The sequence below is a fragment of the Rhea pennata genome, chromosome 1 (assembly GCF_028389875.1).
Source record: "Rhea pennata isolate bPtePen1 chromosome 1, bPtePen1.pri, whole genome shotgun sequence".
In the NCBI taxonomy this organism is placed as follows: Eukaryota; Metazoa; Chordata; class Aves; order Rheiformes; family Rheidae; genus Rhea; species Rhea pennata.
In genome coordinates, this window is record NC_084663.1 from 32766786 (window position 1) to 32781635 (window position 14850).

Genomic DNA, 14850 nt, shown 5'->3' on the forward strand with positions numbered 1-14850 from the left:
AGAGGAAGCAGAAGACAATTAAAATGCTTCTTTACAATGTGTAAAACTGAATCACTTCAGTTCATTCATATCACAGTTATAGTAACACTTCTCTCTCATATTCACTCCTTTGCACACACAGAACCATGCACTCTTCAGTGCAGCTTTATCTTACCAGGATTTCAAGCTTTGAGCACCCTCTATACGATATGAAACACTTCTTCCACTTTCTCTGTATCAATGTTTCCTTTTTAGATACTCAGTCCTCCTAAATTATAATATCTGGCAATATAATATAATATTAAATTATAATATCTGTTTAAGAAACAGAAGAGTTTGAATGGGAAAGGCTCAATGCCAGATACTAGGGTGAGAGTCTGTTTTCCAGACATAGTTGTAACTTAATCGATAACTTTCTAAGGGTCTACATACAGGTATAACAGGCAGAATTGAGTCTGTATACACACTTCTGTTTTTATGAAGTTTCCATCACCACAAATGTTGCATATAGCTTACCACAGAATAGGCAAACTTCAAAATAAAAGCAAAAAAAAACCAGGATGCTGGGACAGAGAAAGTTCCTTTAAAATTCCTCATCCCACATCTTTGAAGATGACCATGAGGACAATGCTTTTAATTACAATCTAAAATGAAAAAGCACTAGAATGAAATTATTTATTCTAGCGGATGATTTTACCGCTGGAATAACCTATTCAGTCTGAGAGTATTGTCACTCAGACACATAACTAGAGAGTGGACTTGTCAATGAAGATGTAGACAAATTCAATTTAAGGTGTAAAACACCTAGCTTAAAACATAGAAGCAAGTTTGACAGGTTAATTCTGGAGACCGTTCCTTACTTTTGTACAATCTCTGCCTCTAGCCTGTATTTTAGGCAGCAGCTGGGCACTTATTGCAGCCATTTCTTTTGTGATCTAATTGGTCTGTTGGTGATTCTTTTAACTTCCTCCCCCTAGGGTGGCCTGGGTCTATTAGTTGTAATCCTCTGAGACTGATCAGTTTTGTCTTCTGTAATAGGCATTTTCATTAAGACTCCCAAAATTCACACTGATAGATTCATATAAGAGTGCAAAACAAAAATTTCTCAAACAGCACAAAACTGCCAGATCCGTCTGCCCTTTATTCTAGGGAACACTTTCTTCCACTTCTTTAACATTTAATTAAAGCAAATTACTATGCACTGATCTCATTTTGGAGGAAAGTGAAAAGAAAGACAGTTATTTCACTTTCCTGTAGTGAACATTCACTGATCTGAGCAACAAGAGAATGCAGGCCAATGGTTAGGGCATTCACTTGAAAAGAAGACCTGGCTTCTAGTTCTTGAATCATAAAATATTTCAGCATTTTCTAGAAAAAAAAGGCATCAGCTAGGATCTGCATCAGAACAGATTTCTCAGTGGAAATTAGCATTTTATTATCTGAGAAGGGAATAAAATATTTCATCTTGGTTATCTCTGGCTTTGAAGGTCTGATTCCTCCTAGTCTGGTATAGTGTGGTCCAGATGCCTAACATGGACCTGTGAATTCCAGCAAGAGGCACAGTGCCTATAAGAGTTGCAGCAGTAACAGTCCACTTTGTGAACTTCTGTCTCACATCTCTCTATACTGTCCATTTCCACCTACTTAAAATCAGAAAGATCTATCTTTGTAGACAGCCTAAGTCATATTCCTATATTTTAGCAGCACATTGTGAGCAGGACAAAGAATCTGTCTCAGGCTTCCAGGGTTTTGATGAGAAAAAGATTGGCTTCTGTAGAGGGAACATCCCAGAGGGAAGGGAGGCACTGCACTCCACTGTTCTCAGAACTCCTCACATGATGAAGGAGAGAAGAAATTGTGATTATGCAATAACTGGCAAATATTTGCACTGTCTATTCCAGATCGAGATTAACCTTTCTTTTATCACCTCCTGATTTGGGTTCTGAGGTGTCTTCAACACTGTGTGTATTCTGCGAGAATAAATGAAAAGCAAACCAGCACATTGCCATGTGCTGTGCACACACAACTTCATAACAAGGTGAGGGATGTTTTACTAGACCAAATGGCATTATTGGAACAAAACACCAGCATTTGTGCACACAAGCCCTTTTTCTTGTCCTCTCCCTACAAACCTGGCTTCACTTCAATATTCAGACTATAACATCAACAATAATGATCAATTCATCACTGTGGCAGAGAAATAATCTTTTAAAATTTACTACTTTCTTGATTTTACAAGATAAGTCAGTCTTCCTCTCTTGAAGAAAGTCCTAATAAACTATTCTGTACAAGGTTTAGCTTGACAAGTATTTTGAGTTTGCTCAGCTATTTCTTGTAAACTAATTTAAAAAATAAAGAAAAATAAAATAAAAAAAACTATTTGCTAAATTGTAGATTTAATTGTGAATTGCATATAAAAACACTCTATCAGTTATTTTCATTGAAGCAACGTGTCATAAATACGGTCTCTTGTTCTTCTCCTTTATCACAGTAGAAGACATAATTATAGCAGATTTTAAATACCTCTTTCCATCTGCTGGCTTTCCAAGCAGGACATCTTCCAGCTCTGCAGATTTTGTATGTCTGTGGTTTTTTTAAATGACTGCAGTTTCCTTCCTCTATTTTCACTTGGAAGCTATTAAAACAATGCACATCACGATACTTCAAACCTTTTCCACAAGAAACAGAACACTGAAAAGAAAGAGAAGTATATTTCATTATTTATCAAAAATGTGTAAGTAATAAGAAAATCAGAAAAATCTGTGGCCTAGCCCAAAATAGAATCTACAATTATATGAATAAGTTTTTGTAATATGCCATAGCTATATATATCTGAAATTTCTGCATAAATTCTCTTCTAGTGAGTATTACTGAACAGCCGCCAACTATCTATCAGTTTCATTCATTCATGTAATCATTTATAAATATCTGAGCTCAGTCATCCATGCAGGAGATAGTTGGATGTTATGATCTCACAACAACACACTAGCTGTTTTCTGTTTCCAGTACGCTGCTGTAAATTGCTATTTTTGTGTAACAGTATAAGTGTTAAAGAAAAAAAATGCAATGTTTGCCTATGCATGTTTCCAGCCATTAGGCTATGAAGTCATGTTTTCTCTGGCACCTCCCTCCCATGCTCTTTGGATTCCTTGCTGTAGGTGGCACAGAGGCAAGAAAAGGGATGGAAAGTAGCCACCGGTTATGTGCAGTCCTGGCAGGCAAAGCTTTACCCCACTACTAGCTCTTCTGTTTCCTCCACAGAGTTGCAATGACTGGCTCTAGGACCTTCTTCCTGCAAATATATTCTGTGAAACCAAGGGTATGCACTAGTCATGATCAGAACATATCTGACCAATCAGTCTCTTTTGGAGGATCTTCCTCTGCTAAATTTTGGAATACACTGAGACTTAAGTGAGACTTGATTTTAATTGTTCAGATCAGGGCTGACCTACTCACGAGCATAGCAGAGCTGCAGGTGCTCAGGGAATTTTTAGTCAAACAAGAAATATCTGACACACTTCCAAATCAGGCGGCTATTTGGCTGACATATATTGGATTATAAGCCATTTGAATGTAAGCACTTAAGTCTTTTCTTTTTATTTTGCGATTAATCTTTATATTTTATAATCTACTATCAAAAATTTTTGATATATGAAGATAATTCCTTTTATCTTCTGTCTGGAAAGAGAATATGGTTAATTTGTCCCAGGATTACTCTGTGATTTCTTCTACATTTGGGCAAACAGGTAGAGAACAATCAAGTAGAGAATTAACATTCAAACAAAAATTTACTTTGTAAATAGATGTGGAAAAGACAGTTTAACTATATACTTTCTTCCCAAGCACCTAGGGTATTTTTCTTCCTGTTATCTTACATTGCCATCCATGTCACTAGCATCACACCTTAACTTAATCAAGCATTTTTTAATACATATATCTCCTGTTTTCTGGAAAATAAGTCTCTTCCCTTATAAAATCAACAAATATTTGCCCTGAAACAACAGCTGTAAAAGAGCTTTTAAAATACAGAAGGGATAAAGTAATAAATTGCAGTTATCCTGTAATATAATGTCCATCATTTTTCTCTTATTCAAGTGTAACTATATTTGCAGACAGATATAGATTTGCTCACAATTTGCCTTTTAAATATCTGCTACACAATACCAGCAAATGAGAATCTTTTTGATCACAGCAAAACTTTTCAATTTATAGTTTTGTTCATGTAGTTTTGTTTCATTAGTTTAGATACAATTTAAAGATAGAAAAATGCTTCATTTAAAACAACTACCTGTAACTAAACTCTTTCTTTTATAGCTACGAACAAGATAGGTCAGAAAACCTACAACTCTGCAAACCATATAATTATAAAGCCATTTCAAAAACCAGCTCTGATTTCAGAGGATTTAAACATCAAAGCAGGTATAGATAACATGTACACATAAAAACTAAAACACCAAAATGATCTTGATAATGCTTCTACCCTCCCCTTAAAGCTTTCTCAGGAATTTCAAAATGAATCATAAAATGTAGGTACAAAAGAACACCTTTTCCCTTTTATTTTTTAGTAGAATGTAAGTTAAGTATAGCACAAGCTTACTTAACTTCCTCCTATGATGTGTCAGGAAAATATCGCATGACCCTCCTTCCTCAATGGCTTTCATCTGCAAAGTATAAATTAAGCTACAAAGGCTATTACGTCCCTTCTAGTCCTTGCTGGGACTTCATTCAAGACACAGAATTGCAACTTAAGAAGTTGTCCTAAGAAGTCTCCACTTCTAGAGGTGAGGTTACCATAGCATAGAATACAGAAATAATCTTACTTTTTAATTCCTTGTTGCCCTCAAAATTAAATATTAAGACAACACTTTTCAGTACACGTACATATTTGTTTATATAGACTTCTATTCAATAAAAATGATAATTATGTTAGAGGGCAAATGGCTGCTAATGCCAATAGAATATGCAAAGAAATCATGTACCCTCCATCTCAGTCTTCCAAAGATTTTTCCCATAGCCTCTCTTCTTACTGTATACAACATTACATGCTTATTTCTACACAGGTTAGAGCTGGGTCTGAGTTTGTTTGTTTTTTGATTAAGTCAACGGTCCAAATTCAACTGAATTACATCTCATATATTAATATGGCTTAATTTAGCATTTATACTTTGTACTGTTCTTTTTTCTAAAGAAAGAAATTGAAGATTTGTGCATTAACTTAATACATTATAGTTGTAAGATCTTTCTTAGAAATTACAGAGCAGTATCTATATGAAAGATTACACATAAAGATATTCCACTGAATTTTGTAATTACACAAGAATCAAGAGAATCCATATTTGTTTTCTACCATATCAAAGGGGAAGCTGAGGAGATAGTTCAGAAAGAAAAGAAAGGTTTCTGTGTCAAAAAGAACATAGGCTTTATGAACAGATATTTCCAATAGCATTTAAACTCATTAACTTAGCTACTGCTTAGTCAAATACAGCTCAAGCTTCCTGAAACCTATTGCTATCTCAATATAAAATGTGGAAACATATGAAAAATACTTAAAAATCTACAGGCAGAAGTACTTTTCAATTACCTGTAAAGTATTTTAAAATGTTTCATTTAATTATGAAAAATATAACTTAACATTCCAGTAACATAACTTTGGACAAAAAAATATATATATTTTTTTTTAATCCTGTAAGAGATAATAAATTACTGAATATTACCAACTCATACTAGGAGATTATCTCCATTTAAATAACTTTTTTTTCAGGGAATTTATGTATTACTCCATGTTAATTTAATCTGTAACAATTTAAAAAGATAGGTTCAGCAGTTTGGGATTATACTGAAAAATATATTCAAAATGTAGTAAATTTTCATAGACAAAGGCATAAGCTCTCCTTAAATAGACAGACAGCATTTCTGCATATAGATTTGGATATTTTTCTTTCATGTACATCAGATTAAGGATCTGATCCTGCACTTCCACGTACCCAAGCCTCCTGCTGAACAGATCACACTCTAAAGAAGAAACTTCACTGTGCAAGTTGTAATTTTCTACTGTTCTAATGTCTTATGTTTAAATTCATTAGCTTTTTAAAGTTTTTCTTTAACATAAATGTAACAAAAGAACACTGAAGTTTAATTCACTCAGTTAATGCATGTTTATTGTTTTATTGAAGGAATAAAAACATCCCAATATTTTTAAAAATTAGAAGAAGTTCTCAATGATAGATATTAACTATTTGCAAACCTCTGCTTAAAAACAATTGTCCAATTTTTTTTTTAAAAAAGAAGTCAACCATCAAACTAAGAAGTACCTCCAAGTAGCTTTGCTAGTTAATCTAAAAAAAAATTGGGTACATAAGGCATTTGGAATTTCCTGGAAAAGCTCCTGCAAACTTCTGTGGAGCTCCGAAGGGCCAGATTCTTAAATCTGTTGCAGTCTCCTAACCAAAATCAGCAAGAGAAATAGAAACCTAGATATGCCTGTGGGCCAGACCCTTTGCATCTTCAATGGGACTTAGATAAAATTTAGACAACTAATTCTAGGGTTGTGTTTCTTAGTCTTGCATGCATGTCAGTTACTTCTGGAAGCACTTACACTGCACAAAGTCACAGTCTAAGACTTTAAAACACTCCTTTGGTGGCTGAATAGTCTATTTATACAAATACGGACAAACCTTTTAACAGACTGACTAGCTCAGTGCTTAACATGCACCTCAGGATGATCAGGATCCTAAGAACAGGCTTTTCTGTATTTCCGCTAAGAGGCTAAAAAGCAATTGCAATTGCTCCAAGAGTAAACAAAAACACACCAGGTGAATGAGGCACTTCACAAAACACTGATAGGTATTACTTAATGCAACCAAAGGAAGAGAAATGTTTCTATTTCTGTTTGGTTTTTTAGCATTAAAAAGGATCACCTTGGATGTAGATAATCCAGGATCATCAATGGAAATTTCAAAGGACACATTACTGTGTAGGTACAGTACTCCTCTGAAACAGCAAACATCATGGCTTCATACCTTAAATAATATATAAAAAATAGTTCTTAAAGGGACTGTTTCCTCCTAGAATGCCCTTGCATCAGATGCAGCAGGCTCAGCTGTGACAGTTATTGCACAGTGACCCACCTTTATCAGCAGAAATGAAGACTGCTCCTGTCCAACAAAGCTTCTCATTGGTGACTCCTGACAAGTATGAGGTGAAGGTTGGCTGGCACAGAGAATATGTACCAAAGAAAGGAAACTACTTCTCTCAAATGCTGAATCAAATGCTCTAATGAAAAGTGAGGACGCTGCTTCTAGCTTTTAAGTAAAGATAGAGTACACTAATTGTTCAGATCTTTGAAAGAAAAGCTCAGGCTCCAAACTTTCAGAGATGATCCCAGATTGCGACTCCGAAGTGGCTACAGGCATCTAAATGCAGCCTCCATCTTACACGGGAGGTCCAATCCCATGTTCTATGTTTTCTTTCCCATAGAGAGTTGAATATTGCGCACACAGACAGACCTAAAGTAGTTCCCTATCTAGCTTCCTTTCAGCTTTAGATCACTGTTCAGAAGCATCAATTTCTCCTTTGTAGAGGATAGAGGCCTCACTCTATGTTCTGGAATCCGCTCTTATCCTTCAGTGGATCTAGTCTATAGCTATATTTCTTATATGGCTCAGCTTTGCCCTTCATAAGACCATGTTCCTTCCTGGAGCTCCTAACTCATTAAAGAAGCACACCTGATGTTACACACTACTTGTGAAATCTAGTTTTCCCAGTGCTTGGTGCCTACTCTGTTCCGTGAGGTACTGCGGAGATGACCTCCCCAAGGCTTCACTCTCCTGACTGGAAAAGGTATAACTGCACTTAACTCTCGCTGCTGGACTTTAATTCAGTGAACCTGCATAAGCCCCAGAACAATTTAGTCTTTACAGCTCAACACATCTATAACATGGCTTCATTTGTGTAACAGTCCACATAATTGGAGGCTTTAGGACAGTACATTTTCCATATATGTTCTGAGGATGGCATATGTATAAAAAATTCCCTAAAAATGTTAAATCTCAAAAGAAATACAGTATTAAAAAAATAAAAAAAAACAAGTTGAAAAACCATCCTGTAAGCATTTTACACAGACATTCTAGCACTTGTCTCAACACAAGCTGAAGTAATCCTTCCCATATGTCAGGTTCTTTTAAAAACATAAAACTACAGTGAAAAGCTGGAGTTGATTACTATTGTTTAAAGTCATTCCATAACCCTGGTTACTAGGATTCATCTGTGGTTTTTTTTTTTTTTTTTTTTTTTTTTTATATATATATATATATAGTAATAAAATTCAATGAGGAGCAGCCTGATAGAACTCCTGGTGCTTTCTGTGGACAGACTGACTCACATGACAGGCATGCCACCATCAGTACCAAATTAAGGCTCTGTATGAACAGCTGACAGATACAGAGTTTCACAGAAAGGTTTAGTAAAAGCTTTTTTGATTCTTTTTGTTGCTGTTACTATTCTATTTAAAGATTGAAGATTTCATATTATTTGGGTGATCTTATTCTGAATTTTCTTAATCTTTTCTCTCAAAGCAGTATTTTGTGTAGCTTAGCTTCTAGCTCAAAGGGCTTTAGGAAACTCGAAAATAGACTAGTAAATGGAAACCATGTAACAGTTCCTCTTTGTATCCATATTATTTATAAAGGAACATAAAATACTAATAGCTGTGATCAAAAACAGCACTGTGGTAAATGTAAAGATTGTGTTAGAAAAAGTGTAAGATTATGAATGCTAAAAGTTCCATTCTTCTTTTCTATCTTTTTTAATAGGCACTTTTGTGACTGGACAGAAAGATCAATTTAAAAAATGAGAAATGTATATAACAGGTCAGAATCATTATAATCTGTAGGGTTCAAAACTTTTGCTCCTTGAGTTGTACGATAAACTTCACTTTGATCTCTGCTTGGCCCCAAAGTCTCTTTTAAAACCACGCTAGAAATAGCTTGGGACAACTAACGCACAAGTGCCTTTGAGCACTGCTATTAGGACCAGGTATTCCTGTTCGTACCTCATTCCTGTTACATGCATCTCTCCAGGGGTCCTTGCAATGCTAATGCATGAAACAGGCATTTTTCAGCTAAAATGATTCTCAAAACTGTCTTCCCCTTTTTTCTAGACAGACAATTGTCAAGGAGCAGCACAGACTCTGAAATTAGGTCCTACTGCATTCCTGGTTTCGAAGTCAGTAACTCTTCACTAAAACAAGCACAAACACTTTTGCCATTAGCTCAGGCGACCAGAAATGAAAACGGTTACAAAAGACCAAAGAATCCATCAGTCCTGAGAAAGAGCGGCTTGAATTCTAAGAGAGATGTATATTATTTGTAACTTTTACATTTAAGTTACACCTATGTTAACTACACACATTATACTGAAAGCATTTTTAAGTTTATACCATACTGCTCTGGTGTTTAGAAAATGTCTTGATTTAATTAAACTAAAACCTACTTCTTGCAGCTGCAGTATGTAAAGCTGTTTTGCCACCTTTCTAAGGAAGCCAATTGCTTTTGCAACTACAGCAGTGAAAGGGAGGAAGACTAGGCTAGGAAGGACTCAAAGAGTTCATCAAATCCACCATTTGACTCTAGGGTTGGATCAACTATATCCGAACTGTTCCTGACAGCAATTTGTTAATCTCTTCTTCAATAAGAAGAACAGCCTAGCCTCCCTTACATGCCCTTTTTCCAATGTTTAACCATGCTTATAGTCAGAAAAAGTGTCTTAGCATTTAACCACAATCTCTCCTGTTGAGTTCCTAAATAATCTCAGCAATTACTGCAAATTCCTCATTGTCTGTTGGCCTATGCATTTGGATGAAAAAATATAGCACCCCTTGCATCTGTTTGATCCCCTTTTCTTGTGATCAAAAGGTGAAGGGTGAGAAAGTAATGCTCACCGTGCTTCACTAAGATACAAGACAAACACAAACCTAAAAACATTTTGCAAATTTCAGTTCATAGCACATCTCATGACTTTGAAAGTTGATGCCCCAAGATCAGTGATATGGAGTAAATCTCCATCATGCTGGACTTTTCAAGTACATTGCATTTCTAGACACTAGATTTTTCAAGACCACTTGCAAAGCATTCCATGACGTACTATAACAAAGCTAAAAACCAAAACCATGCAAAGCCCAGCAACACATGGTCCAATCACATCTCTGTAAGCCCAACAGATAATCATGATTTTGAACTGCTGTTCTTCCCCAAGCTTTATGCAAAGACAGATCTAAAATATGGATATTCTTCTCTTCAAGCTCTACTACAGTGAGGCTTCACAGCATGAGTTGCCAGCTCTGTGCTGATGAAAAAAGCCAGTTTTTAGCTGTTGCAACTACTGCCACGCATAAAAATGAAGACCTTAATTAAACTGTCCAAGACTGACTCCCCCTTGAATTTGAGTTGCCTGCAGTCATTTTTGACTCATTTCTATGCCTAGACAGCTCACAATTCTGCAGACATCTGCTCTCACACCTAAGTTGTGGAGAATATTTGTTACTATCTCTGAAATGAAGTACTCCTCCCAAATCCTACTCTATCTGATGTAAGGAACAATACTGTTGTGACTATAGTGATATTTATCTAAGAAGATATGTGGGTAGCCTCAAGACTGGAATGTAAGAAGACAGCTATCCTTCTTCCTATTTGACTTGGATCAAAACTATAACATTTTGCCACAAGATTATGGTGACTCTGCATCAGTAGGTAGACCTACTGGTGATAACATTGCTTACTCAAAAATAATATGTAATGGATAAAAGAGAACAAGACATAATAACGCATCATCTGTACCAGGGAATGGGATATATTTAAGTATATACATGTACATATTGCTTTGTTTGCAATCAATAAACAACTGCTGAATTAATAAGCAAGTGTCCCTACTTGCCAGTACTGCTCACCATGTTGCTGGCTGCTGTCACTCCTCAGCAGTGGCTCAATAGGAGCCTGGTTCTCCCTAATCAGTGTATAAACATAATGTACATATGTATGTGTATATACGTACATATATATGAATATATGTGTGTACGTGATATACAGGTTTTATACATATATATATATATATATATATATAGGTATATATATATATAGGTTCCTATAAAGCCCTTTTTATCCAAACAAATTTGGCTGAAATTCCCTCAAAAGAGTAAAGGAGGAAAAGCTTCTGCATGTATGGTTAGTTACTGGTACTGGTACTTCACCTGAAGTGTACTGGCTATGACATGGCAGTTAACTCAAAAAAAAAAAAAAAAAAAAAAAAAAAAAAAAAGAAAAAGAAAGAAATATCTGTCAAAAGCTGGTGTTGTGTTAACTCAAATTTTATGACTGTAGTTTTAAGTTGCTAATGTCTAGCTTATTCTTACCTTGACATGTTCACCTGTCTTTTATTTTTTTAAAATAACCCCAAACAGTTTCTGAGAGAACAGACTTTTTCTACATTCCCAAATATATTTTTAAGATATACATACATACCCCACAACTGGAAATAATTAAGATATTTTTCAAGTTACAGTTTAAATAAGAGTTCTGTCTTCCTTGTGGGTATGTATCTTACTGTAATTGAGACAACTGTTGGGTAACTAGGAGTGAACACAATTTTAAGTGAACAGTTATACCGAATATTTCTACATTATGACAAAAAAGTATAAAGACATTCACTAATAAAAAAAGCTTAACAATTACTACAGATAAACACAACTTTTAAAAATGAAATCATCCTCTGCTGAATTTAATAATGGAATACTTATTCCAAATGTTCCAATCAGAAATGTACTCTGTATTTAAACTTTCCTAAATGAAAGTCAAACATGGTATTTTTTACATAGAACAGGTAAGACTTCTGTTGCTTTGTATAATAGAATATGCTAGAATATGCTACTGACTAGTGCAAAAAGTATAAGCTGTCTGTTCCTCAAAGAAACATGTTCCAGGATTAGGAAATATTTCTAGAATTTCCAGAATTAGACTTCGATCAAGGCTCCATACCTTACCAAAATATTTGAAGTAGTTCCTTGAGAAGTGTGGGATTCCAAACAACTACACAAACTGCAATTTCTGCATTTTTTAAAAAAATACTGTGACATCAATAAAATACACAACAGCGGAGTAGTGGGAATACTCATTCTGCTAGTTAGCAGCTAATCTTATTTTCCTTTCATCTATCTATATCCAAATGGTTTACGCCTAGACTAAGATCTTTCAAGCAGAAAACATGATTTTATCAGTACCAGGTGTCTGGGCCTTCTGCAGCAACACAACTGAAGGAAATTAGTTGATACGAAGTATCAAATACGCTATGGTATGCTATGGTATTTCAAACCAAAGCAAATCTGTTTACCTTATGCCCAACACAGACCCTTTAACTATAGCCCTGTTGCACATGTTGCAAGGCAAGAAAAACTTGACCATGTAAATCTTAAGACAAAATGGTTTTTGGGCCAGTTTATCTTCCTCTCAACAATCAGTACTCATTTAAATATACTTCGTATGTTCAACTTCATCTTACCTTCCAAGTAATGCAGCTTCCACAACATCCTTGGGGAAATTCAAAGCTACAATAAATTGTATATTTTACTGCAATACTTACTATTGTCTCTCTAGTACACAACCTAAATACTCATTTAATTTGATGATTTAAGTCTTCAGTTTATATCATCTTTTCAGCTTAGTTTCTGTATATCCTTAATAGCAATAGTCTTTGTGGATAAAGAGTTGTGACCTTTGTTAGCAAAGCTATATACATAACGTTTTTCATTTCATAATCTGTTATTACTCCTTAATCAATTTTGTTACTTGATTTGGAATGCAAGTTAATGTATGTATCTGTCAGAATCCTCCAAAACCTTAATATTTCAATTTTACTACTTCAAACCTGATTTATTTTTGCTAGATTCTGCAGGTAACAGTCATGTTTTTCTAATTAATGTTGAGCGGAACTTTGTACAAAAAGCAGCAATTTGTATTATTTTTCATATGTAAAGCATGTTTGTTTAGAACTACAGCACTACTTGAATCCAGAAGAGATGTCCTAATAACTTTCAAATAAAAGCACTACTTAGTGCTATTTCAAAATCTTATTTCAATTTTGTTTAAGACCATTTTTGTCCTCAACAATTTCATCTCAATCATTTCTAATTAATACAAAAATTGGTAAATTTGGAGTAGAATACATAATAGATTTTTTGAAAGAAAAGTAGGGTTAATGGTCAATTTCCATATTTTTCTTCATGACTATAAATTTCTTTTTCAGCAGCTGTTTTTCTTAACACAGGATCTCACAAAGGATTGCCCTCATGCAAAAGAGCTGCCATTGCCTGTTGTTCTCAGTGGAATTAAAATCAGAGAATAATAACCTGCTCTGAGCATCATCATCTGCAGCTACTATCGTCATCTGACCTTAGAATATTTTAACCTCACCTCGCTCAGTGAGAAAAGGGGACTTCAAGCAGCACTTCCATAATTTTGGTCTGCCTATGCGCTCTGGCTGTGTAACAGGGTGAGAACCAAGCACACAACAGCCTTCCTCCCTCCATAATTGGTTTCCACAGCTTCCCACGGAACATCATGGGTAGGAACCCAAGTGCGCTCCAGACCAATCCCAGTGTGGGTTACAGGAGATTTTGAAGTGCACTGCAGTATGATCTAGCAGGTAGGTCTAGATGCAACAGCTGAGAACAGTGGAAAACAGGAGTGACTCTTCTGAAGTCATCCAACCTGTCCAGAACAGGTAGCCACAGTTTTACTGACAGCACTGAGTACTGCACGCTTCATAGACAGGCAGCTTTTGTCTGTTTCATTTTAGGATATAACTTTTTTCATCTGAAGAATAAAAGAAAAATGACCAATTTTTGAATAATTACTTTCCAAGTATGTTGAACAACGTCTCTCTAGTGTTTGGACATAAATGAGAAAATACATAGATTTGCATACATACAAAGAGTGAGAATGAAGAGTCAATAAGAATGATTAAAGAGAGACATTTTAGAGTTGATATAGATAGCAGGAAGGTAAAACTGAGAGGAGAGCATCTATATGCCACCTACTAGGAATGTGTGTTAATATATTCCTTTTAAAGCCATCCATATTTTAAAAAATCTTCCAATATAATAAAGTCAGAACTGTCAGGACAGATTTTGAAGGGAAGTGGGTATCTTGTCTGCATAAGTCAAACTGTGCTGATGATGTTACAAAGGAATTTTAGACAACTGCCACCATGTGGCCTGAATTTCTTCCTCCTGTGCAGCTGCCAATAGCCTTAGTGGGGATAACCTCTAAGCAGAATAGCAATCTGTCTCAATGGCAGACGAACAATGACATACTGCGCAGCTGTCAGAAAAATCAAAACAAGAATTCTCTTGAAATTCCACTTAATGATCATCAGGGAATTTCATGTATTAATTCTAGTTTGATTTTTTGATAAGTCTTTTAATATGTCTTATTCCCCTGGTGTCTCATCAAAGCACTACCCATTCCCTCAAGCTCAGCACAGCCAATACAAAGGACCTTCTCTTTGTAAGCCCTGCCATGGCTTTTCACTATGAACATGACTATTCTACCCATCACAGCCTAAAACTCAGCATCATTTTTAACTCAGGCCCCTCTTCCCTGGATTTACATTCAAGGCATTTGAAGTCTTGAACACTTTAGAAATAAAATATTTTAAGATTTTTTCCATCTAGTCCCAAAATGTGACTAGACCAAATGATTTTACATCCTGCTTACACCAGCCCCTTTTCTGTCAGCTGCAACCTTACAGTGCTCATTGCCACTCCGAATGCTTCTGCAGTATCCATGTATCCCATGCAGTTTGCTCTTGTCTTTTGTCTTTTGA

The 14850-nt window shown here is 35.4% G+C and overlaps 1 protein-coding gene across 1 annotated transcript in view; it reads right to left on the reverse strand.

Annotated features, from left to right (window-relative positions):
- The window catches only part of ADAMTS20 (ADAM metallopeptidase with thrombospondin type 1 motif 20), a 110716-nt gene that overhangs the window by 14427 nt on the left and 81439 nt on the right, over window positions 1-14850 (reverse strand). The window contains exon 29 of the mRNA XM_062583717.1: window positions 2503-2670. Coding sequence (XP_062439701.1) covers window positions 2503-2670 — 168 coding nt within the window. The remainder of the gene's footprint in view (window positions 1-2502; window positions 2671-14850) is intronic.